This window comes from Trichomycterus rosablanca, chromosome 27 (genome assembly GCF_030014385.1).
Source record: "Trichomycterus rosablanca isolate fTriRos1 chromosome 27, fTriRos1.hap1, whole genome shotgun sequence".
NCBI classification, from domain to species: Eukaryota; Metazoa; Chordata; class Actinopteri; order Siluriformes; family Trichomycteridae; genus Trichomycterus; species Trichomycterus rosablanca.
The window spans coordinates 1,575,335-1,602,475 of NC_086014.1; the positions used below are offsets into that span (position 1 = coordinate 1,575,335).

Sequence of the window (27,141 nt, forward strand, 5' to 3'; positions counted from 1 at the left end):
ACCGCCGTGCTAACAGGGAGGAAACAAACCAGCATCGTCCTCCCTAGATTAATGCAAACAGGTGCAAATTGGAGGCAAACTTTTATTTTACTTACATTTGCAATCGAGCTCGCTGCAAATTGCTGAATCTCAAACGCTCCAGGCGAGGTATATTTATCTGTTTTTCATGGCTGAATATTTCGACCGGTTCGTTACGTGTTCGGCTCTGTGGTTCTGTTTATATAGAAGCCTGATGAGCACAGACGCACGATTTTTTTTGGCAGTAAATGTAGAGTGAATATTGATCATTTGCATCGTTACTATGAGAGAACTGCTGTAAGTGATATGCTGGGATGAGAACATAGCGGGTATATTTTCTGATTTTTGCCAGCGCTCAGGATTCAAATCAGTTTTCCGGCTCAGAATTATGACTTGTCACGATTGACAGACATCAGACAAGCAGAAATGTAAAAGACTCGGTAATAGACCCGCTACGTATATTGAATAGTGCATTATATATTATATATGTGTTTCTGGCATGTGCATACTTTACAATTTGTGCCGTATACAAAAATGCTGACGTACTGAATGCACAGAATAAAGAGAAGAAAGCATAGATTAAACGTCACATCAGTTTCTCAAATGGTTTCACATTATTTCCTACTTGTTTATCACTAAAGATGTGAAGGTCCACAAAGAAATCGTTCATTGTTTGTTGTACCACCACTTTTACCTGGTCAGGGTGAGCAAAAGGTAGGAAACACTCCGGACAGGATGCCAGTTTATCACAGGGCAAACACACACACACACACAGTCATTTAAGATAGACAGACAGATAGATAGATAGAGGTGCATTTGGCATAATAATAGGAACAGTAGTATATCTATTCTTATAAACAATATATACAGACATAAGTATAAATATAGAAATAAAGATATAGGTATAAATATGTACAATATACAATATATTGGTTATAGATATAAGTATACACAACAGGAGCACTAATATACATTGTTTTTTTACATAGGTGTATACAGGGATTAATATTAAATATAAACTATATATATATATATATATATATATATATATATTGTGTGTGTGTATATATAGATATATAGATATATAGATATATAGATATATAGGTATGAATGAGTATAATAGTAATAATAATAATAATAATGTAGATTATAACCAATCTATACATATAGGTATGATTATAAGAATGAAAAATATCAGATAGAAATATGTAGGCTTGAATACGGCGGTGCAAATGTGTGTCTTAGTTTAAGTATAAGTTTGAAGCCATTAAGGCCCACTGGCTTCTTTTGAGAGTAGAACCGTGGACCACCAGCAGTTTTGCGACCCTCTTGTCCCCGGCTTAGTTGTCAAGAAACACAAATCTGTATAAAATCATCACTGCAAGACTAAACTGTCTTTTTCATCCAGATCCGCGTGTGTTTGGTCCTCCCACTGTTTTAATCTTCTTAAAGGATTTCAAACAGACACCAGAATGTGAAGTCGACGTCGTTTATACTAATTGTACCTGTCTGTAAGTATCCGCGCTCGTTCCGGAAAACGCCGGGCACGAGGTGGAATCACAGCTTGAACGGCACATCACTCACTCGCTCATTTACGCTCACTTACACCTAGAGAATTTAGAGTAACAAATCTAACTACTGACATGCCTTTAGGAGCCATCGATGCCTGCTGTGCTACCGCACCACTTTAATAAAGGCAAATTGTTTTGAACACATTTGAGACTCGCAAAAAAACAAGCTAGGACTCGAAATAAAAAGGCAGAAATGCTCACGTTTCGCCTAATTAGTGCCATCTGGTATTCCCAGTGTAATGTGAACAGTCTGCAAACTCACATTTCTTCAGTTAAAATGTAAACAACAACTTATTCTGCTTTTGTTTCAGTACAGAGGGGGAGTCACATCAAAAACAGGGTAAATTATTACATGAAAGCTATCTGAACCACAGTTACCCCTTTTCCACCAACGTGGAACGGAGCCGGTTCTGGTTCGAGAACTTAATTTTGAACCGGTTCTGCGTGTTCAAAGCTTTCTAATCTGGCACCACAGAACACTTGGTTTTCAGTGAACCGTGGCACCATCAGTGGGCGTGTCAGAGTGTCGAGGTTTGGGTGCTTTTACGGGAGAAGCTGTAAAACCGCTGTGCTGTTTTTTTCAGACAGACAGACAGATAGATAGACAAGTAGATAGACAGATAGACAGACAGACAGAAAGATATATAAATAGATAGATAGATAGACAGACAGACAGACAGATATATAAATAGATAGATAGATAGACAGACAGACAGATTAGATAGATAGATAGATAGATAGATAGATAGATAGATAGATAGATAGATAGATAGATAGATAGATAGACAGACAGACAGACAGACAGACAGACAGACAGACAGACACATACAGTAGATAGATAGATAGATAGATAAATAGACAGACAGACAGACATACAGACAGACAGACAGACAGACAGATACATACAGTAGATAGATAGATAGATAGATAGATAGATAGATAGATAGATAGATAGATAGATAGATAGATAGATAGATAGACTTAAAAACGATTTATATATAGTTATATAAGTATAAATATAGAAATAAAGATATTGTTATAGGTATAAATATATACAATATACAATTTATTGGTTATAGTATATACAATAGAAGCACTAATATACATTGTTTAATATATAGGTATATGCTAACATGGTGGGTGTGTGTATCGAGGTTTTGGTGCTTTTATGTGAGAAGCTGCTAAACCGCTGTGCTGTTGTACTAAAATGTACTAAAACAACGAGCGATGAATTTGTGCAGCACAGAGCACTTATAACCTGTAATAACGGAGAGAAGTTTAGTTCTTGTGTCGTACTTTTAGTACATTCAGCCAAGAACCAGAACCAGGGTTCTTTTGGTGGAAAAGCACTGTGAGGGCTCACGGTTAAGTCCTGTCTGATCGAATCATGAAATTCTGAAGGATTTCTCACTACAAACTCCATTCCATCTCTTCAGCCACTGGTGTAGAGAAGGAGAAAATAAAGAGACAGAGAAGTGAATATACGGAGAAGTAAAGGGCGATCCTCATTTCCCCTTCCTCTCCTCCGCATGGGTGCACTTGATTGACAGCTGAGTGTTGTCTTCTTCCAGTCTGCAGCTCCTTTCTTGTCTGAGCATGGCTAAGTGACTGAAAGCCGGCGAGGGCGGGAGTGAGTAAGCGGGTAAAAAAAAAGGAAACGGTTGAAAAAGAGACGCTTCACCCGCCCCTGCCATTTTCACTGGTTTGTGAGGAACAGGAAATTCACTGAGGACTTTCACACCATCACTGTCACTACAGACGGATGGTTTGTTCTTCAGTCGTGTCGCAATCTCATCCCATTTACTCCTAACTCACAATCCTCACTCACGGTACAGTAGGAGCGTTATGTTCTACACTCACTGTCCATCTTATCAGCTCCACTTACCATATAGAAGCACTTTGTAGTTCTACAATTACTGACTGTAGTCCATCTGTTTCTCTGCATGCTTTGTTCCCCTCTTTCACCCTGTTCTTCAATGGTCAGGACCCCCACAGGACCACCACAGAGCAGGTATTATTTAGGTGGTGGATCATTCTCAGCACTGCAGTGACACTGACATGGTGGTGGTGTGTTAGTGTGTGTTGTGCTGGTATGAGTGGATCAGACACAGCAGCGCTGCTGGACTGAGAATAGTCCTCCAACCAAAAACATCCAGCCAACAGCGCCCCGTGGGCAGCGTCTTGTGACCACCGATGAAGGTCTAGAAGATGACCGACTCAAACAGCAGCAATAGATGAGCGATCGTCTCTGACTTTTTTATCTACAAGGTGGACCGACTAGGTAGGAGTGTCTAATAGAGTGGACAGTGAGTGGACACGGTGTTTAAAAACTCCAGCACAACACACACTACCACACCACCACCATGTCAGTGTCACCTAAATAATACCTGCTCTGTGGTTGTCCTGTGGGGGTCCTGGATGTTGAAAAAGGTATGTAGAGAAACAGATGGACTACAGTCAGTAATTGTAGAACTACAAAGTGCTTCTATATGGTAAGTGGAGCTGATGAAATGGACAGTGAGTTATGTTATGGCTGATCGGTGTATATGCCTCATAAACCCATTGTAGTCGTGTCTAAAACAACATGCCCTCTTTACCCTATGGACCGCGTCCAGTACGTCCAGTGTAGACGTGTCCAGAATCACTACGTAATTACTATAAAGGCCACGTTAACATAACAAATGTATCTCCATCCTCAGTCCACTGTTTTGACTTTCGGATCTCAGTGAATGAACCAGAGGCTCGAGAATCGATGTCCTTCATCCAGAAGCGCGTAGGAAGCGTGATATACTGCCCTGACCTTTAACATACAGATCCAATCTTACTGAGTTAGCGAAACATCGAGTCACTGTTTCTGGCAGTCCGGAAGCTTGGGCCACGTCCCAAACGGTGCCCTCAGCCCTGTGGTTGCTCTTCAGGTCCACATGGTGACTTTGCTTAGGCTTTGTACAGCAGATGCAGATATTACACACACACACACACACACACACACACACCAGCCGCAGCATAGAAAGGGACTTGTACTTAAATCTTCTACACACACACATACTTCAAGATTTATTTCAGTCTATCAGCTGACTTTGCACTCAAAAATAATACAAATGGTAATTGAATAATAATATAATAATAATAATGCATGTTACAAGTATGTTAAACTTACATAAATAACAAAAATAATTTAATATTTCAGGCTCCAATATCAATCTACGACTAGTTCATTAAGATACTAGATACTTTATACTTTATATTTTATTTATACTTTGTCATATATACATATACAGATGTACAGTACAATGAAATTCTTTCTTCACATGTCCCAGCTTGTTTGGAAGTTGGGGTCAGCCATCATACGGCGCCCCATGACGTTAAAATCCTAATAAACAAACAATTATTACATGATGAGGGACGTTACATGCATGCAGGACTGCATATAAACACACAACAACACATAAAGAACCTTGTGTATCATCATATTGAATTAGTTAAGGGTTATATATATTATGTTATTTATGTAGTAATCCCTCACATTACCAAACTTGTGGCTGGTATGGTGGCACACCATTCGTGGCGCACGTCCTTGTGCATCTGGTAATGGTTCCAAACCCAGTGCGACCCTGATCATTCATTCTACGCATTTAGCAGACACCTTTATCCAAAGCGACTTACAGTAGTGTCACAGTATACAGTCTGAGCACTTGAGAGTTAAGGGCTTTGCTCAAGGGTCCAGCAGTCGCAACCTGGCAGTGGTGGGGCTTAAACCAGCATCCTTCTGATTACTAGTCCAGTACCTTAACCGCTAGGCTACAACTGATCACGGTGGAGTGGTTACTGAAGGTGAACGTATGGATGACAGATCTATTGTTTAGCTGTTCGAGAGGTTTGAAGAGGAGAAGATGAATTGGAGATTTACTTCACGGAGGGCACATTTGTCGCTCATTAGCATTCTCACATATTTTCACCGAGCCAGTGTGCTTAGGACAAATTGGACACAGTGTGCTGCATAAATAGATGCAGTAACGGGTTTTATGCAAAAATTCATCTCGACTCGGGTACTTGTCGCCCGGAGTGACCTGTGGGTGCTTTGTTTGATGTCCAGAACAACGCCGAGTCTGTTTCTGAATGCATAATGGCTTCGGCGCTTCCCGTGCAGCGTTCGGTGTCAGTTCTGTTCGTGCTCTGCAGAAGCCACTGCAAAGTCCGGTGGTAGCACAGTTCTGATTAAAATGTCACTGATTCAAGGCTCACCCTGTCAAGTTGGCCTTGTCGGGCCCCTGAGCAAGGCCCTAAATGATCATTTGCTTGAAGTGTGTTCAGTCAAATGCCATACATGTGAAATGTAACATAAAACGCCAGTCTGTCTTATCAAACTAGAATTTAAGATAAGATAAACATTGTCACTGTACACGTACGTTGAGATGTTGTTTGAAGCCTGTAGATGCTTATATCTTCTTCTTCCTCGGCCTTTGTCCCGATCGGTCGCGGGGTCGGCTCTCGGCGGCTCGTGATCCGCATTATTGATTTGGCACAGTTTTTACGCCGGACGCCCTTCCCGACACGATCCTCCCTATTTATCCGGGCCTGGGACCGGCACTACAGTGCACTGGTTTATGCATCCTGGCGGCCGGGTACCTATAGGACAATTAAGTGTCTCCAATTAGCCTGGCTGCGTGTTTTTGGACTGTGGGAGGAAACCCACGCGGACACGGGGAGAACATGCAAACTCCGCACAGAAAGGACCCGGACCGCCCCACCTGGGGATCGAACCCAGGACCTTCTTGCTGTGAGCCACCGTGCTGCCCATGTAGATGCTTATATAGGTGAATTATATGAAGGTAAATCAAACAAACTATATTAAGCACTTATGCTTGATTTAGATAATTATATAAGATAAGATTCCTTTATTGATCCCCATGGGGGAAATACAGCAGCTCCAGTACAGTGTACAGTAAACAGAGTAAATAAAATAGGGTAGAATAAAATAAAAAATAAGGAAATTATAGAAAAAATGAGCTATGCTATACAGCAGTATGGTAATTACAACAATATAATAAAAACACTATATATTCTATATGTAAATATATACACATATATGAGTCCAGTGCTGGGAAAATGGTAGGGGGGTAGGGGGAGCTTTATAAAAAGGTACAACACTTAAGATACAAAATCTAGCAAAATATAAATAAAACAAATACCAATAGAGTGTCTATTAGAATAATAAAGTCTCTGGTGCCAGGATCAATGTAGAAATGTTGTGTGTGTGTGTGTGTGTGTGTGTACAGTCGCAGTTACGACATTTATGCACTTAAGGAGGACATATATCACATTTAGACACCTCTATGTTAAAAAAACACTTCCATCATAAAGGCTTTTTTATGAGACCTATTTTACTGTCAGTGTTTGTCTATGCCGATTGCACGGCCACGCGCAAACGCTGGCAAAGGGTGTCAAATAATATATTTTATTTAGTATTCGGTACCTCACTCCACTCATTAAGGTTCAGCATCAAAGCGTATCTGCATAGCGAGCGTAACTCTGCCCGTCTGATTCTCGGCAATTACATCTCTCCAGTGGAGGAAGCATGCTGAGATTATTTCATTAAAGAAAGAAAGGAAGAAGAGAAACGCGAGTGAGAACGTCATTCAGAGCCCCGTTTAGAAATCTGCTTTGGTGCGCTTTATTATTTCATCCTGAAGAAGCTCGTAATGAGGAGAGCAGATATCGTGAGGGCTGTGAAAAGCAAAGCAAAGCTAACATGAAAAGAGGGAGATCTTTAAGGAATCAAACCCTCGGATGGAAACGCTCAGGTGAACGTAACCTCTCGGAGCTCTGGTTAAATATTTACACCGATCGGGCATAACATTACGACCACCTTCCTAAAACTGTGGTGCTCTGTGTGTTCTGACACCTTTCTATCACCAATCTGAGCTACAGGAGCTCGTCTGTTGTATCGGACCACACGTGCATCGATGACCCTGTCGCTGGTTTACCACTGTTCCTTCCTTGGACCACTGCAGACTGGGAACACCGGGAACACCCCGTCATCTAGCCATCACAATTTGGCCCTCAGATCCTCACGCTCACCCATTTCTCCTGCTTCTAACATCAACTTTGAGGATAAAATGTTCACTTGCTGCCTAATATATCCCCCCCACTAACAGGTGCCGTGATAAAGAGATTATCAGTGTTATTTACTTCACCTGGCAGTGGTGATAATGTTATGCCTGGTCGGTATATAGCTGAATCTCATGCATATTATGCCTGGCTTTATTATAATCTCAGGTGAATTACTATCTCAGGTCTCTCCTCGACAGGGTTTAAATCTGGGCTTTATCTTGAGAGATTTTCCCCAATTCAGTGTGGTTTTAGCTGTATGCTTCGGGTCATCGTCACCCCGGTTTGACTCTCTGTCGGGTTCTGTTTGTACGGTATTTGCCAAGGGATGAGCAGGGCCTGTTTTTTGGCAGACGTGGTGCTTGCTGTTCTTCACAAAGACTTCAATTTTCATCTCATCAGAGCCGAGAATCTTCTCCCCTGATTGCCGGAGTCGTTTCCATGCTGTTTAGCTCCAGACTCAACCGTCTGCTCCTGTAGAGACGGTGTCTAACAGGTTCTGCACACGAACTTCGGAGCTCTTTTAGATCATTTTGTTCTTTGTTCTATTTGACCCCGAACGTCCAGTTTGTCCGGAGGTTTAATGTTCTCCCAGGCTGTGTTCTCACAATTATCGAAGCCACTCCTGGGGGTCCTGGGAACACCTTAAAGCCGTAGATAATGTTTTCTATCTTTGTCCTGATCCACGCGCCGCAACAATTTGATCACCGAGATCCACAGAGACTTCCTCCGACTTCATGTCTCGTTTTTTTTTTATTGTGGGATCTTATCGACCCGCCCGCGCCTTTCCGAGCTTCCTACGATCAATCGAAATCGCAGCAGCTACACTCCAGTCGAGTTTTGGACACAACTCGAGGATAATTGAAGCGTAATGTTTGTAGTGCCCACAGGAAAGGCTGTGAATAATTTTATGCTTTCCAGCTTTTTATTTTTAATTATTTTTTACTCACTTCAGCATTATGGGTAATTAAGTGTAATTTGACAAGTAAAAACAACAATTATATCCCTTCAGAATCAAATCCACAACACAAAAGTGCTAAAAGTAAAGCAGTTTTAGTGCTTGAATACACGGTTTGCTTTTATTTATTTATTTATTGGTAAATTAGCTCAGTTTATAGTTTCATCGATGAAGACAATGCTTGTTTATCATCATCATCATCATTAGTATACTTACCGTATTCACTTACTCACTCACTTTTCTAACCGCTTATCCAATCAGGGTCGTGGGGGGGTGCTGGAGCCTATCCCAGCTTTTCAATGGGCGCAAGGCACACAGTAACACCTTTGACGGGGTGCCAGTCCATCGCAGGGCAGACACACACACACACACACACACACACACACACCCTATAGGGCAATTCTCCAGTTAACCTGACTGAATGTTTTTGGACTGTGGGAGGAAGCCCATGCAGACACGAGGAGAACAAGCAAACTCCGCACAGAAAGGGATTCGAACCCAGGACCTTCTTGCTGTGCTGTGAGGCGACGGCGCTACCCACCGAGCCACCGTGCCTCCCTAATCACTTACTCAAGTAATGTAAAATAAACGTGATTAAGGTCTATTTCACCACTACTGTATCCTGGTCAGGGTCGCTGTGGGTCTGATTCACTGGGTAAAAGTTAGGAAACACCTCGGACTGTCAGTCACAGGGCAGATTTATAGTAGCTCCAATTGGCCTGACTTTATGTATGTACACTTATGAGACTCAGAAAACAGAACACGCAACAACAACTCCACACAGAAAGTACCCCGGTCGTCCAGCTGGGGAATCGAACCCACACACTCCATGCTGTGTGCTGTGGGTAATTCACTTGTGTCTAAGCTTAGTAGTCATCACTGTCAGGAAACAAATGTAGTGCACGCCAACTCACCCACTGCGTAAATGCACCCTCGTGGGTACAGCTGTGGTCCTCCAGGTCCAATTAAAGAAGTTTTAAATGCACACACCTCACGTTTTATCTCCTCTGCATATTAGATACTTTCTCCCCATTAAAAGTTAAACAATTTGAGCTAAAGTATGTGGACACCTAACTATGAGCTTGTTAAGCATCCCATTCCAAAATTAAGATCTTCCCTTTATATTACTTTTCTGAGTAGGCTCTCTAAATAATTTGTGCCTATTCAGTCAGAAGTGCGTATGTAAGGTGAGACGCTCGTTCATCTAGAAGGCCTGGCTCACACTCAGCATTCCAATTCATTTCAAAAATGTTCAGTGGGCTTGAGCAGTTCCTCCACACCTGGTGGGTCAGTGGGTCGCACTGTCGCCTCACAGCAAGAAGGTCCTGGGTTCGATCCCCAGGTAGGGAGGTTTGCATGTTCTCCCTGCGTCTGTGTGGGTTTCCTCCGGGAGCTCCGGTTTCCTCCCACAGTCCAAAAACATGCAGTCAGGTTAATCGGAGACACTGAATTGCCCTGTAGGTGAATGTGTGTGTGTGTGTCTGCCCTGCGATGGACTGGCGTCCCGTCCAAGGGTGTTACTGTGTGCCTTGCGCCCATTGAAAAGCTGGGATAGGCTCCAGCACCCTCCCGCGGCCCTGATTGGATAAGCGGTTAAGAAAGTGAGTGTGGGAATTTGTGCCTATTCAGTCAGAAGTTGATATGTAAGGTCAGGCACTCGTTGGTCGAGAAGGCCTGGCTCACAGTCAGCATTCCAATTCATTAAAAAAACGTTCAGTAGGGTTGAGGTCCAGGTCTCTGCGCAGCCAATCATGTGTTTATGCATTGCATTGTGCACAGGTACATGTGTGGTACAGGTCATGCTTTTTTGCACCATTAAGAAGTAGGTCTGGGTATAAACATCTAAGTGATATACAGTATATACGTATATATATATATATATATATTTTTACATATTTCGTCATATAGTGTGGATTCCGGATTAAAATGCCGTGTCTCCTGCTACACTGACGTGTTCAGTGTTTCTCTTCCCTCATGTGTGGGTGGCATTTTTTTGTATTTTCGTACTGTACCCACCATACCTGTACAATCTGTACACTGTATATTTGTGGATCTCAGTGAGTCTATAATTCACACCATTCTGGGTTTTCCGCCCACGGTTTATACCTGCGTTTCTATTGCAGCTCATGCGCTTTATTATAACTTAATATATACTGTAATACTATATATATATATATATACACTGATCAGGCGACTGTGATGCGCTGTGACACCTTTCTATCAGAACCAGCATGAACTACAGTAGCTCGTCCGTGCATCCATGAGCCTTGGCCGCCCATGACCCTGTCGCCGGTTTACCACTGTTCCTTCCTTGGACCCACTGCAGACCGGGAACGGCCCACAAGAGCTGCAGTCTTGGAGATGCTTTGATGTAGTCATCTAGCCATCACAATTTGGCTCACGATCGTACGGCGTCCCTGGAGCAGACGGGGTTTAGGGCCTTGCTCAAGAGTCCAACAGTGGATAAAGTCCTTTCAGTTGATAGCCCAAAGCTCTACTCACTAGGCTACTACTGGTTGCCATTAAACCTATATAAATATTCCTCTATAATATTTTGACTTCATAATATTTAGATTTAAGGGCTTTATTTTGTATTTTTTTTATTGTTTTATTTTTATTAACCACACTTTTTCATTTAATAAGCCATTTTATCATGGAATAAAGGGGGGGGGGGAGACAGGGATATGAAATTTTTTTTTATAAATGATACCGTGTAAATATATAATACAGTTTTATCCTGGTCAGGGCCGCGGTGCCTGATTTTCCTGGAATCACAGGGCACAATACAGTAAAACACCCCTAACATGACACCAAACAACTGTGGGGATTCAAAACCTCCATCCTTGCAGCAGTAGTGAGGTAGCATTATTTACCACTGGTCCACCCGAGCAGCTTTCATATAAAGATAACCAACTCAGTCATTAATTCACTCATTCATTAACGTTCAAGTAAATGCAGACGTGTCGGCGGATAGAAAGTCTTATACAGAGATTAATGAGTGTGTCTTTGCTTCGTCCACGACCCGTCTACTTCTGTAAGGAAAGAAGTGACACACAACATTAATCTTTTTATTAGGACCACACACACACACACACACACACACACACACATCTACACACACACCTTTAACATACACTGCGTGACTGACAGTATGGGAACAACCGAGCATGACCTTGCTGGACGAAAGCATGGACATTATTATGAAGTTGCCTCCTGGCTGTTTTAATAACAGCACCCACTCTTGTGGAAACACTTTTTTTTTACAGTGTTTTATAGTGTGCCTGTGGAAATTTGTGCCTGCACAGTTTAAGGAGGTACTGATGTTGGTCCCACAAGTATTCAGTGTGTGTGGTCAAGGTCCCTGGAGTTCCACCACACCATTCCACCATCCCTAATGGACCTCACCTGTTTAACCATATAGTATAATATAGTAGAGTACACCGATCAGCCATAACATTAAAACCACCTCCTTGCTTCCACACTCACTGTCCATGTTATCAGCTCCACTTACCATATAGGAGCACTTTGTAGTTCTACAATTACTGACTGTAGTCCACCTGTTTCTCTGCATGCTTTGTTACCCCCTTTCATGCTGTTCTTCAATGGTCAGGACCCCCACAGGACCACCACAGAGCAGGTATTATTTAGGTGGTGGATCATTCTCAGCACTGCAGTGACACTGACATGGTGCTGGTGTGTTAGTGTGTGTTCTCACTGTCACTGCTGGACTGAGAATAGTCCACCAACCTAAAATATCCAGCTAACAACGCCCCGTGGGCAGCGTCCTGTGACCACCGATGAAGGTCTAGAAGATGACCGACTCAAACAGCAGCAATAGATGAGCGATCGTCTCTGACCTTACATCTACAAGGTGGACCGACTAGGTAGGAGTGTCTAATAGAGTGGACAGTGAGTGGACACGATCCAGTGAGTATCTGATCCACTCATACCAGCACAACACACACTAACACACCAGCACCATGTCAGTGTCACTGCAGTGCTGAGAATCATCCACCACCTAAATAATACCTGCTCTGTGGTGGTCCTGTGTGGTGTCCTGACCATTGAAGAACAGGGTGAAAGGGGGGAACAAAGCATGCAGAGAAACAGATGGACTACAGTCAGTAATTGTAGAACTACAAAGTGCCTCTATATGGTAAGTGGAGCTGATAAAATGGACTGAGTGTTTTGGTATACCCTTGGTTACAGCTTACAGAGTTAGTGTGCTGCTCTGTTTTAATCAATAATTTATAATAGTACACAGTCGACTCGTCACCAAATTTTTCACAGCTCGTTTTTGTTCGTAAGGCCGAGTGGGTGAAGGTACGGCACTTTAGAAGTTGAGAGTCACAGCTAATGAATTTACAGCAGACAAAAGGCTTATGCAACACGGTCTCAGCATAGCAACAGGACCCACGGTGTGTGCTGCCTTCTCTTATCGCCTACTTTCTTTTAAATGCTTTTTGTGTCGGTTTCTTTGTTAATTAGACTGACCTGTTGCTCGTTACCTCATCCAGATATTCTATTTAAATCTGCGGCGTTGGCCTTTGTGTGGAACATGTGTGGAAAAGTACGTTTACGACCACTTGTACACGCTGTGTGTCACAGCAGCAATCTTTTTGCAGCTCTTCCTTCTCTGGGGCTGTGACATTTATACTTTTATTGTGGGTTTTACAAAAAAAAAAAATGGAACCATGTGGCTGATTCGGTTTGAGCCATTGATTAAAATCGTGTCGGTTGTTTTGTCCACTGTAGTGCCCTTAAGGTGGAATGAACTCGACGTTCTTCGTCTGAAACATCGTTATCCCGATAGCGCTCTGGTCAGGTCGCCGAAGCCTGTTACGTCCTCTGAGTTTTAAGGATTGTTTTCCTCGGCAGCACAAGATAATGTGGCATCGAATGGCATCTTCTGTTGCCCGGTGTATTTCAGATAACACACCAATGCTTTGTGCACTAACATTTTTATTGACTGGTTGTGAATTATTTCATTCTCCCTTTTTGTTTCCATCGTTTGGCTCCTTCGCTCCAGCGCAACCGATTTGTCTGCCTTCATTCTTGAGTTTAACCTTGCTCGGGCCCTCATGAACGTGCCAAATCGTCTCGGGGGCACTTCTATCGCACCCCACCCCTCGGTTTGAGTGGTTTAAAAAACACTCCTTGAATGTGCAACGCCTCCAAGGTCTAACCTGTTTTCCTGCTTCTTTTCTAACCTTTTTAAAAATGTAGCGCTCGTATTTTTCAGGAAGCCACTTTATTTATTTATTTATTTATTTATTTATTTATTTATTTATTTATTGTTTCTAAGTGAAAACAACGAGTACTTTGAGTGTGGGGTGGGGTGTGACGTTTTAATTTTGTCATATCATTTCGCTGCGTCCTTCACTGGATCTTGGAACACGGCTGCTGGGATTTGCATCGTTAAGGTCGGGTTTTTGATTATGGTTGAGCCACCAATCAACAAAATCAATTCTATTCTGTCACTTACAGTTAGGCAGGTTGGAATTCCTTGAACTGGACATGCCCTCGTCCAGAGTCCAATGTTGGTGTGTTTTACGCCATGCTTGAGGGCCGTTGTTTGAAAGTGCAGCGGTAAAAGTCATTAAGCTTTTCACTAAGCATGAGATTGCTTTTATGCCCCTTAAAAAGAGAGAATTCATCATTTAGACGTGTCCACATACTTTTGATCTTTGTTTAGTAAATATAGAAAACGGATTTCTTTATCCTTCACGTTGATGGCTCACACAAAATGCTACCAGTACTGTAAAATGTCACCGACAAGGCTAGGAACATTAGATACTGACATACTCCCACCCACCCTCACACACACACACACACACACAGCAGTTTGTCTTAAAGACAAAAGATCCGCCGGTTGCCAGATCCTCTGTGACATGTTAAAACACAGCTCTCTGTAATTCCACATTGTACAAGACAGCGGAAACACGTCCTCCGTCCAACGGAGCTCCAGGAGGGACGGCCGAGTGACACGCTGACGAGCAGCACGTAATTATTTCGGCTACATGGGTGCACCAGGCAGCTCTCATCTGCCAGGCCGAGATAGAGAGGCTATTTGCATGGGTAATGACCGAGCTGAGACTACAAAGATACACAGAAATACGAATAGGGCCGCAACAGGCCATCTTTATACCCCGGGGGTTCCGTCCAGCTGCTTTAACACAAATGCTGGACTGAGCCAAAGGAAAAATTTATAATCTAAGCGGATGTCTTGATAGTCTCGTTTAAAATTAATAATATTATACAGTACACTGATCAGCCATAACATTAAAACCATCAGCTCCACTTACCATATAGAAGCACTTTGTAGTTCTACAATTACTGACTGTAGTCCATCTGATTCTCTACATGCTTTGTTACCCCCTTTCACCCTGTTCTTCAATGGTCAGGACCCCCCACAGGACCACCACAGAGCAGGTATTATTTAGGTGGTGGATGATTCTCAGCACTGCAGTGACACTGACATGGTGGTGGTGTGTTAGTGTGTGTTGTGCTGGAGTTTTTAAACACCGTGTCCACTCACTGTCCACTCTATTAGACGCTCCTACCTAGTCGGTCCACCTTGTAGATGTAAAGTCAGAGACGATCGCTCATCTATTGCTGCTGTTTGAGTCGGTCATCTTCTAGACCTTCATCAGTGGTCACAGGACGCTGCCCACGGGGTGCTGTTGTCTGGATGTTTTTGGTCGGTGGACTATTCTCGGTCCAGCAGTGACAGTCAGTGACAGCTGCTGTGTCTGATCCACTCATACCAGCACAACACACACTACCACACCACCACCATGTCAGTGTCACTGCAGTGCTGAGAATGATCCACCACCTAAATAATACCTGCTCTGTGGTGGTCCTGTGGGGGTCCTGACCATTGAAGAACAGGGTGAAAGCAGGCTAACAAAGCATGCAGAGAAACAGATGGACTACAGTCAGTAATTGTAGAGCTACAAAGTGCTTCTATATGGTAAGTGGTGGTTTTAATGTTATGGCTGATCGGTGTATATGAGCTACAAGCTGCAGTAGTCATTAAGAAGCAGGACCAGGCAGGTAAGAGCTACAGCGCTGGTTTTTACTCTTTTACACAATAAAAAAACGGTCCTTTCGGACACCCACATAAAATATTCACTCCCGCCTGGTGCTGACAGTCTCCTGCTTTCCACATTTCTCACTTTCCTGTTCCTCGGTTCTGTGCCTCGCGCGTACCTCCGTCTCTCCGAGCGTAGGAAGCCTACTGGAGTAGAAACAGGTGTTTTAAGTAGGAATCCCAAATCACACACAGGTGCACCTCATTAAACCCTGCCCGTCCCGTCTCTTAGCGCTCGATCGCACCCCTGCCGCCACGGTGACATTCGTGCGAGTTTTATCAGTCCAGAAGTCGCGACTAGCAGCCAGCGAGGTCGTCGCATCCGCGATCGCGGGCGCGTGCATGTGAAAGCACAGCGTGTCCTAACAGAGGAAGCGGCTCGAATCTCCCGGCTCCGCACACTTCATTCACTCCTTCGGTATTCGACCGGGGGGGGGGCGACATGAATCGGGAGGCCACGCTGTGCCATCTGGACTAAACTAACGCTCCATCATGCGCCAGCGCTGTATCAAATTAGATGTGCTACCGCTTCCATCTGGACCCGATGAAAATCAATCCAATACTCGCAGGTAGGCTAATCACAGGGGCACCGATAAGGACTTGAAAGGGAACGACGTTTCGTTTCAAACCTCTTCAGTTTCATTAATCTGCATTTTAAATGCCCGCGCTTCTCGCCGAGAGCCTCAGAGCATCATACCAGGACACCTCACCCTGATAAATGAATGGCTTTTTTTATTTAAAGCGCTTTAGAGAGCTATAAAAGAGCAACCCCGGGTCTTTGAAGCGTGGATTTCACAAATGATTGAACATATTAACAACACTTGATACGGTAATATGTATTTAGTACATGTGGATGATGTGGATTGGGACACTTGTTTAAGGTGGTGTACTTTCTCTTGGCATATACAAAATCTAATGTATCTAGACTGCATAATTCAATGCATAATATTCATACTATTCAATGGTACTGGTACTAGGAACTATACTGGTTTGCACAGAAACCTGCATATCATGCCAAGTATTACTGATGAGCCAATTTGTTTGGACCACCCACCTAATCTGAAGAAACCTAGACTCCAGGTCCTTCAGGTGGATTCTTCCATTGCTCTGATGTCCAGGTCCAATGCCTGCTTGCCTGTTTGACTTTGGCCCCATGAGTTTCATGCATACATTTAGTATTGCAATTCTGTGCAGTTTGAGCCACTAAAGCTCGGCTGTTGCATCGGACTCGACCCCATAGTCTTCATGTCCACTGGCATCAACAAGTCTCAATCCCTTTTACCTTCTTCTTTCCTAGCTTGTTTTATAGTGCATTGTGATATCGCTTGACAGATGGGTTCTTCAACACTTGTTATGGTAATATAATGTATTTAGTACAAGATGATGTGGATTGGGACACGTCAGGTCTACAGAAAATGCATAATATTCATAATATTTAATGCTACTCTTACTAGGAACTACAGTGACTTACACAGAACCCTGCATATCATCTTGAGTACTGATGGGCCAAATGATTGGACCACCCACCTGATCTGAAGAAACGTGAACTCCAGGTCCTTTAACCAACCCATAACTAATGCACTTTGTAAGGTAGATCATCCAACAGTGCATTCTTGACCTTTCACACGACCACTCGTCCAGTCTTCCGGTGCCTGCATCACATGGGTTAGCCTGGACACTTGGACTTTGACCCCAAACAGAGCAGTGTTTCATGCACTGTGTAAAATTCTGTGCAGTTCGAGCCACTCGGCTGTCGCATCGGACTTGACGCCTTAGTCTTCGCGTCCCCTGGCATCAACAAGTCTCAATCCCGTTTGCTTTCTTCTTTCCTAGCCTGTTTTATAGTGCATTGTGATATCGCCAGACTATAATTTCATAAAATTATAGATCAGCCTTGTGCTCTGTATAATGCCTTAAACGTAGTGTTCCTTCTAAATGTCTTTTTTCCCCCTTTGATCTAAAACGGTGAGCTGAAAGGCTGTGAATAGTCTGCAGAAATGTGGCGCAGTTGTCTTCTGTCATTTTAAGGTCTGTCAGTAGGATAAAGACGGTCGACAGAGCAAATCAAAGTGAAACTCTTAAAGAACCGTTCACAAGTCAGGCATCTGATCACAGGATCGTCACCGAACACTCACTGCAGTCCATCAGTTAGAAGTAGAGCCGCACTTTATTCCATAAACTCAGTGCATGAACTTGATTGGAATAACTACTAAGACACCCGTCGCCACTTTAACCAATCGCAGAAGTCTGTGGCTCAAGTTCATCGATGCAGGATGTTATTATTGCAACTCTAAGACTTCGCACTGGGTTCGTTGGTGCCGTCAATGAAACGTTAGTTTTAGCTTCGCTACTGGAACCAGTACACTGGTACTGGAGCTTTAAGTGTATTTGATATTGGGTGTAAAAGCATTGCTACTGTAGCTGGTACATTTGGCAGTTGTAGCCTAGCATTAAGTTAAGGTACTGGACTAGTAATCAAAATATTGCTGGTTCAAGCCCCACCACTGTAAGGTTGCTCCTGTTGGGCCCTTAAGCAAGGCCCTTAACCCGATCGTATACTGTCACGGTTGCTTTGGATAAAGGCGTAAACGTAAGTGCATTAAAACAGGAAACTCTGTTGTTGTACTAAACTGATGTATTTGTTACTGGAACTAAAGACTTGTACCAACACTGGTGCGTCTGTTGCTAAAACTGGAAGCTTGTCTCAGCTCCGCCATCCAGCTGGGCTGGGCGGCCACATGAACAGCGATTGGCTGTTGTTCACAGGGTGGGTAAGCCGGACCAGGGTTTCTCATAACTGGTGCAATTACGACCTCTGCTGGCTGATTGATTAAAAGCTTGTGGCCTGAATCTAAGACTGTGATACTGGGATTGGTATACTTAGTATTGAACTGGTACATTCAGTAAGGTCTGGAACTATGACTGGAAGCTTTCATCCTAAAACTGGTTCTTGGTCTGGTACATTTAGTACTGTAACTGCAAGTTCTATAACTGAGAGCTCACTCACTCACTCACTCACCCGCTTATCCAGTCAGGGTCGCGGAGGGGTGCTGGAGTCTATCCCAGCTTTTCAATGGGCGCAAGGCACACTGTAACACCCTGGACAGGGCACCAGGTCATCGTAGGGCGAACACACATACACACACACCCATTCACCTATTCAGTGTCTCCAATTAACCTGACTGCATGCTTTTGGACTTTCGGAGGAAACCGGAGCTCCCGGAGGAAACCCACGAAGCCACACCTGGGGATCGAACCCAGGACCTTCTTGCTGTGAGGCGACAGTGCTACCCACCGAGCCACCGTGCCATAACTGGAAGCTGTGATACTAAGACTGGTTCTTGGTCTGTTATATTTGGTACTGAAACTGGAAGCTTGTTGTACTTAATCACATCAAATCATGTAATTCTACATAATGTGTATGTTCCCATAAATAAAATAAAAAATATCCAGGATAATAGAGTTGTTTTCTCATCGGATGTAGCTGAAAAGGAAATTGATTCCAGAATAGATGAGCGTCTCGTGTAACAGCACCGACTCGTCTTTTCCTTCTATTCAAAATATTATTGCAATATTTATCAGCGAGCGTCACTCAATCACCGCTCGGAGAGACGTAGCCGGATCCCACCATTTGTTTCTCACAATAGATGTGTACTGAGAACACGTCAGTTTCATTGATTTCTACACAGCGGACCGTTTCCCCAGATGGTTGTTAAAAGCAAATTACAGTATAAAATCATAGAGGATTTTCAAGTGATGCTTAAAAAGTGAAGGTGATAAATATAAATACGCTGAGATCTTGTGATAAAATGCCACATATACTGCATGTACCCGTGACAAATTTGCATGCTTGGGAGTAAGGTGTGCACAGTTTTCTGAGCTCTGGGAGAGAAAAAAAACAGCATTTTCATTAATATCCATCGTTTTTCTGACACGGTCTCAATCCGAGACTAATAGCACCTCAGACGGATCCGTACGAAGCGTGATGAGCGAATCACCCGCTGATGAGGCCTGCCCCAACATCGCTACCGAAGCGGGTACGGCAAACAAGCCACCGCGAACCGGCGGAATCGCTAATTCGGCGTGTAGGGCTTAACACCGCGTGTTAGGCTAGAGAGTCGCTCGTTAAGGGGTGGCTGATTGCTCCTCGCGCCGGCGTAATGCCGTTCCACGGGCGACGGCTGTCATATTTTCTCCTGAGCCGACAGTAAAATCTCCTGGAGCGCTGCGGCAGGAAGGACGATAAAACCCAGCGCCGTATTCGCACAAGCTTGCACAATGACACACTCGCTAAACTGCTTTTCACCGGCGCGCAGGCAGATTTAGGTCTCCTCGACTTCTCACCGGCACTAATGAACAGACGTGAGCTGCTTAAATGCTGCCTCTTATGGTGAGACACGCTCCCCGGTGGCAAATAAAGCATTTTCAGCTAAGGCTTGATTTATGCGGAAGTCGTATGGAACCTGTACTTATTCTGTTTTCTTTATTTTCATTTATTTCGCTTGTTCCATTTCCAGAGGTGACAGAGTAGGTGTTGGTCACCTCTCGGTCAAGGTTCAAGCCTTAATGCTGATCAGTACGTGACTTTAATGGTTCATTTGGTGATTTTGAAGATTCATTTATATTATATGTAGATTTTTATGTGGGTCAGAAATCTACAATACAGTACAATCACACCAGCGCAGAGATTCTGAGCTCCCAGGTTCGAACCTCAGCTCTGCTCCCGGTCGGCTGGGCGCCCTCTAGGAGGCACAATAGAACTCCAGTCTGCAGGGTGGGTAAGACCAGACTAAGAGCTGGGATTATCAGTACTGTTTAAGGACCTTGGTTGCCCAGGGTGCCTGTACAGAAAGTGGAGGGGCGCAGAGATCAGGGCGTGGCTCTCCGTACATGAAGCGAAGAGAACGGTGGACTCCGCACACGTCAGAGGGAGCGAAAATGCATAAACATTTACATTTTCGGCATTCAGCAGACGCCTAAAAGCGACTTACAGTGTACAGCCTGAGCAATTGAGGGTTAAGGGCCCAACAGCAGGTGGAGCTTGAACCAGCGACCTTCTGATTACTAGTCCAGCGCCTTAACCACTAGGCTACGATATATAATGCATCACAGGGCTTGGTCAACCCCGCTTCTCAAGACATCATGCCGGCCGAAAGCATTGCTGAGATTCGAACCCAGATATCAGCACTTCTATACTGTACCGACATATTTGTAAGGTCTGGCTGGCAATCAACATTCCGATTCATCCCAAAGGTGTTAAGAGGCACTGAGGTCAAGGTTCTGTGCAGGCCACTGTACCTGGTTCCTAGTACCAGAAACCATGTCTCAATGGATTCACAGGGGTACAGCTATACCCTCTATTGGTATATATTCCATTCTATTCTATTCTATGTTGGAACAGGAACGAGCCCTCGACAAACTACTGGGTTAAACTCTTGAGCGGTGGCGTGTGTCCTCTGAAAAGCTGAATCATTAAGTACAATGCAGTCTGATGGATAAATTTAGATTAACGCATGCCAGGAGAACGATAGCCGCTCACTTGCGTAGTAATGCCGACTTTGACGGCCTGGAACGGACTTCTAAGTTCCACGTATGTTGCTAAGCATCGACCGGAGTGGCGATCACTGTTCCACCATCACTCTCTGGAGAGCAGCTTTCATTTCGGTCAGTTTAACAGCTTGATAGCTCTACATGCACAACGTAAGGTCCATAAAGTAATGGTCATCGCCCTAGCAACCTGGAAGGATGGAGACGGAGCGGTGTAGCTCTTCCCCACAGGAGCAGCGCTTTAAGCTGAGCGATCGTACATCGAGATTAAAAGGAACCCGCGATGCTAACGACGTCGCTAACAAGGCCTCGGAAAAACAGAACACGTGATATTACAAGCCTTCGAATAGGCTTTGATTATTTCCAGCATGATTATTTATCACTCATTTGCCTTTCAGCCTGATTCTAGAACTCTGGAGCTTATTTGTCTTTAAAAATAAAAATAAAATAAAATACAACGACGCCTCGGCGGGAAGAAAAAGAAAAGAGGAGAAAAAGGCTCGAAACATGCAGCGACGAGAGAGCGCTCGTCATTAATTTTGCCTCATTTGAAGGTTTTCATAGCGCGAGATTGTTGTCGAAGTCGGCGTGTTAATGAGATCGATCTTTCATGTGGAATGATGGCACAATTAGGAGAACAAAAGTGCAAGGTGTGACGATTTAAGCGAATGTGCTTTGTCAGTGTCTGAGAACGGCACCTCGGAGACAACATATGCATGAAAATGCGCTTATGAAGCCGCCGCACTGGATTCTTGATGTCTCGCTTTTCGGCGGGCGCGAGCGTTCGCCTTTGTTATTGCGTCCCCGGGTGCTGCAGTCCCGCCAGGACCAGGCTTTTCTAGGTCGGCAATCGAGGGTGAAGCTTAACGTCCCTGAATACACCGACCAGGCTTAACATTATGACCATGGGCGAGCGTGAGGATTCGAGGGCCAGATTGTGATGGCTAGACGACTGGGTCAGAGCATCTCCAAAACTGCAGCTCTTGTGGGGTGTTCCCGGGAAGGAACAGTAGTAAACCGGCGACAGGGTCATGGGCGGCCAAGGCTCATTGATACACCTGGCTACTGTAGCTCAGATTGCTCAGAAGTTCATGCTGGTTCTGATAGAAAGGTGTCAGAATACACAGTTCAGCACAGTTTGTTGCTTATGGGTCAGCAAAGACGGACCAATACAATATTAGGAAGGTGATCATAATGTTATGCCTGATACAAGTCAGTGTATATAAAAAATAAATGAATAAACCAGCACTACTATATTTTAAATGTATTTTTTATGTCCGTCAGATAAAAGAACCCTTTTCTGTGTTTGAGAACGGTCTCTAAAACACACCATTCTCATTTTCCGAGGGATTTTATGTGCCAGCGTGACCCCCCGTGGCTGATTTAAAGGTGGTAAAGGGGATAAAAACACAGAGGAGAGAGAGAGAGAAAGCACTATCACCTGCAGTCTCCATCAGGGCCGGATTAAAGAGTGAATGATGGACGGCCGTGATACACAATCTAAACATCGCCTGGAAGCGCAGCAGCACCTTGTTTGGCCTTTAGTGCTTTTGTCTGGCCGTTCGACCAATTCAGCTGTCACGATAAAGCACTGGCTTTTTGGAAATGCTCCACCATGGTCCACTTGAATCCCGGCACTAATGCCTCCGGTTGATGGACGAGGGCGTTTCTGCCGAGTGGACAGTGTTCAGTCTGCAGTGAGCCAAAGACAGCAGGTCTGATTGGATCAGCCATAACATTAAAACCACCTCCTTGTTTCTACACTCACTGTCCATGTTATCAGCTCCACTTACCATATAGAAGCACTTTGTAGTTCTACAATTACTGACTGTAGTCCATCTGTTCCTCTGCATGCTTTGTTACCCCCTTTCATGCTGTTCTTCAATGGTCAGGACCACCACAGAGCAGGTATTATTTAGGTGGTGGATGATTCTCAGCACTGCAGTGACACTGACATGGTGGTGGTGTGTTAGTGTGTGTTGTGCTGGTATGAGTGGATCAGACACAGCAGCGCTGCTGGAGTTTTTAAACACCTCACTGTCACTGCTGGACTGAGAATAGTCCACCAACCAGAAATATCCAGCCAACAGCACCCCGTGAGCAGCGTCCTGTGCCCACTGATGAAGGTCTAGAAGATGACCGACTCAAACAGCAGCAATAGATGAGCGATCGTCTCTGACTTTACATCTACGAGGTGGACCGACTAGGTAGGAGTGTCTAATAGAGTGGACAGTGAGTGGACACGGTGTTTAAAACCTCCAGCACAACACACACTAACATACCACCACCATGTCAGTGTCACTGCAGTGCTGAGAATGATCCATCACCTAAATAATACCTGCTCTGTGGTGGTCCTGTGGGGGTCCTGACCATTAAAGAACAGCATGAAAGGGGGTAGCAAAGCATGCAGATAAACAGATGGACTACAGTCAGTAATTGTAGAACTACAAAGTGCTTCTATATGGTAAGTGTAGCATTTTATTGCTGCTGTTATTCATTGGGTCGTGTTTATTCTCATTCCTGTCTTTCAGCTCCATACGGATCTGGACGTGGGGAGTAAGAACATCAGGTACGTGCTGGCCGGAGAGGGCGCCGGAACCATCTTCGCCATCAACGACAAGACGGGCGACATCCACGCCATGAAGAGGCTGGACCGAGAGGAGAAAGCCGAGTACACCCTGACGGCTCAGGTGATCAACCGGGACACCAACGAGCCCCTGGAGCCGCCGTCGGAATTCATCATCAAAGTACAGGACATCAACGACAATCCTCCGCAGTTCATCGAGGGGCCGTACCAGGGCTCGGTGCCCGAAATGTCGCCAGTAGGTGAGTGCGTCTGCTTTTTTAATGCTGTCTGCACAGTATAGTGCAAAAAAAAAAAAACACAACTACAAATCAGCTCTTTTACTTAAGATGTGTTTATTAATATTTTGGATTGGTGCTCATCGAAAAAGAGAAGATGCCAAGGTGATAAAGTACCAGTCTTAAAAATACCAGAACTAGGCCGCTCAGGTGGCGCAGCGGTAAAAACACACGCTGGAACCAGAGCTGGGATCTCGACTACATCGTATCGAATCTCGGCTCTGCCTGCCGGCCAAGGCTGAGCGGCCACATGAACAACGATTGGCCTGTTGTTCAGATTTGGGCGGGACTAAGCCGGATGGGGACTCTCTCTCATGACTGGTGATTGATGGCGCCTGCACAGAGACGAGAAAAGAGCACTCTCAGGGTGTGTCTCTCCGTACACAACGCTGAGCTGCACTGCACTCGTCAAAGTGAAGGTGATAAGATGCATACTGATGCTGCTGCCGACATGTCGGTGGGGGCGTGGGTTAGCTTCGTTCTCCTCAATCAGAGCGGGGATCGGCATTGGTGGAGAGGAAGCGTGATGCAATCGGGCGAAAATACCAGAACTGAGTGTCACGCTTGTGAGGCTTTTATTTCATAAACAACAATCAGGTTTCTGTGTCCTCTCACCGTCTGCAGAAGGTGGAGCTGCTCGGATTAGAAGTGTGTTGCCCTATCCTGTGATAGATTGTCGCTCAGCGTTTCCAGGCATTGCCTCATCCACCACGTCCCTGACCAGAATAAAGCTATTAATTATGGTAATAATAGTAATACTACTGTTTCAGTACAACCCGTGTTTAAAAGCTACCCAGAACATAGAAATCGGTGTTTTAAGGGGCATGATGGCATCACAACGTTCCGTGTGCAGCACCGTCTGTTTTCTTCAGGTTCACAAAAACAATAATAAAATAAATAAAAATAAAACATAAATGTCACACAGTAAGGCCACGCAAGTTTTCCTCTGGTTAACCATTAAACACACACACACACGCAGCACAAGACTACTTATAAAATCATTTTTAGATTCACTTTTGGCCTCGCTTGCATCTTAAGAAGGTTTGAAGGTTGCTAATGGATGCTGCCAGCAACTCCAGTCGCTAACAACAATTCCTGGCAGCGATGCCTCAACAAGTGCTAAAGGGTCAATATGAAAAAATAATGTTCCGGCTCACGGGCCAACATCTCAGCGCATTTAATATTTCATCACCACCGGCATGAACCATTAAACAGGTTTAGCTCGGTTCTGAGACGGCTCCGTGTCGGTGAAATAGAGCCCTGAGTTACCGTGGGTGTCCTGACGTGGCGGGAAGGGCTGCGGGAGGAAACGGGTTGGCAAACAGCGGGCATGAGCAGGACTGGTGTAAACAGACTGAAGATTGTTGCTCTCCTCCTACAAGCCTTGTTTCTCCCCTAGCCAGTTTGTGAAACATGTTATATGGCCACAAAGTATGCGGACACCTGATCATGAAAACTGTTGGGCGTCCTGATCCAAAACGACGGGCATTCACTTTACAGGGCACGTGCGCCCTTTTAGTCAAACATACTCTTGGGAGGTCAGGCGCTGATGTTGGTCCAGAAGGACTGGACAAGGGGACAGTGGTAGCCTAGTATCCTAGTGGGCAGCCACTTTCGGGTCCTTGAGCAAGGCCCCTCTGTTAACCCTCTCTGCTCCAGGGGCGCCGTGCAATGACTGCTCCTGCACACTGACACGTATGTGTGTATATACGACAAATGAAGGCATTTCAACTCGCCTCACAGCAAGAAGGTCCTGGGTTCGATCCCCAGGTGGACCGCTCCGGGTCCTTTCTGTGTGGAGTCTGTGTGCATGTTCTCCCCGTGTCTGTGTGGGTTTCCTCCCACAGTCCAAAGACGTGCAATTGAGGTGAATTGGAGATACAGAATTGTCCATGAGGACACGAGTAACTACCTGTTTCAAGTGTGTAAAACATGACATTCCTAATAAATCCTAATAAATGAATAAATAAACACACTGAGCTTTATTGTCAATGTAAGTGTCTAGATATCCAAACGTTTCCATGTAACCGTAGTGTGTATACGGTCACTTAATCCTGCCGTTAGGGGTCATTGCAGTAAACAGTCTGCTGAGTACCGATACTACAAATAAACGTAAATAATAACCAGTCGAAGCTCATCAGTGGAGATATTTTTAGCCGTACGCAGGCGACGCGACACTACAGTTGATTGCCACGCGCTATTACTTAATTACTGTACGTAATTATTTCATTACTGTACTCATTTCTTTAATCACCGTTCACCATCAGCTCTCGGATCGAGCCGCGTGCAGCAGAATGAGTTTGCTTTCTTCGGCTGTTTGGACACGGCATTTACCGCCTCACTCTTACTGTAATCCATCATGCGTCTGACACCCGACTGGCATAGATAGTGAGAGAGCGAGAGCGAGCGAGAGTAAGCCAGAGTAAAAGAGAAAGTGAACGCCAAGAGCCAAAGACTGTCTTTTCTCTCTCTGCGAGCGATGCACTCGATTGAACTCGCCCGTGGCGTTATCGGGCTCTGACAGTGACGTTCGGGAGATAACGAGCTCCGGGGTGACACGCCGTCGCTCTCCTACAGGGGACGAAAAAAAAAACGGGTCTTTTTCGCGATCCCCTATTTTCTTTTGTCACCGCTGATTAATTAAACATTAGCCTGTGTTCTCGTGCCAGCTCAGACCTGACTTGTTTTGGTCTTGTAAAGTATTAATGCGCCGGGAGACGGGCGCGGGACGAGTCAAAAGCTCTCTGGGAAGAGGGAAAAAATAAAAACATGAGCGTACAGACAAACAGCGAGCCGGTCTCGTATTAATCTGGCTCGAACGCTGCACGTCTGGCTTTCTGTCTGTGATGAGTCAGACCTGCTAAAGTACTTTAATGCTGCACCAAGCTAAGCTACATTAACTTAAACCTAAAAATAAGAAACACAAAAGGTTCATTTTAGGTCCTACTTGACAGACTCCTTTTTTTTGCACTACAAAACGA

At 44.6% G+C, this 27,141-nt stretch overlaps 1 protein-coding gene across 1 annotated transcript in view; it reads left to right on the forward strand.

Moving 5' to 3' along the window:
- Window positions 1-27,141, forward strand: part of cdh8 (cadherin 8) — a 131,260-nt gene that overhangs the window by 39,404 nt on the left and 64,715 nt on the right. Inside the window, exon 3 of the mRNA XM_062989397.1 lies at window positions 23,830-24,124. Within this exon, the coding sequence (XP_062845467.1) occupies window positions 23,830-24,124 (295 nt within the window). The remainder of the gene's footprint in view (window positions 1-23,829; window positions 24,125-27,141) is intronic.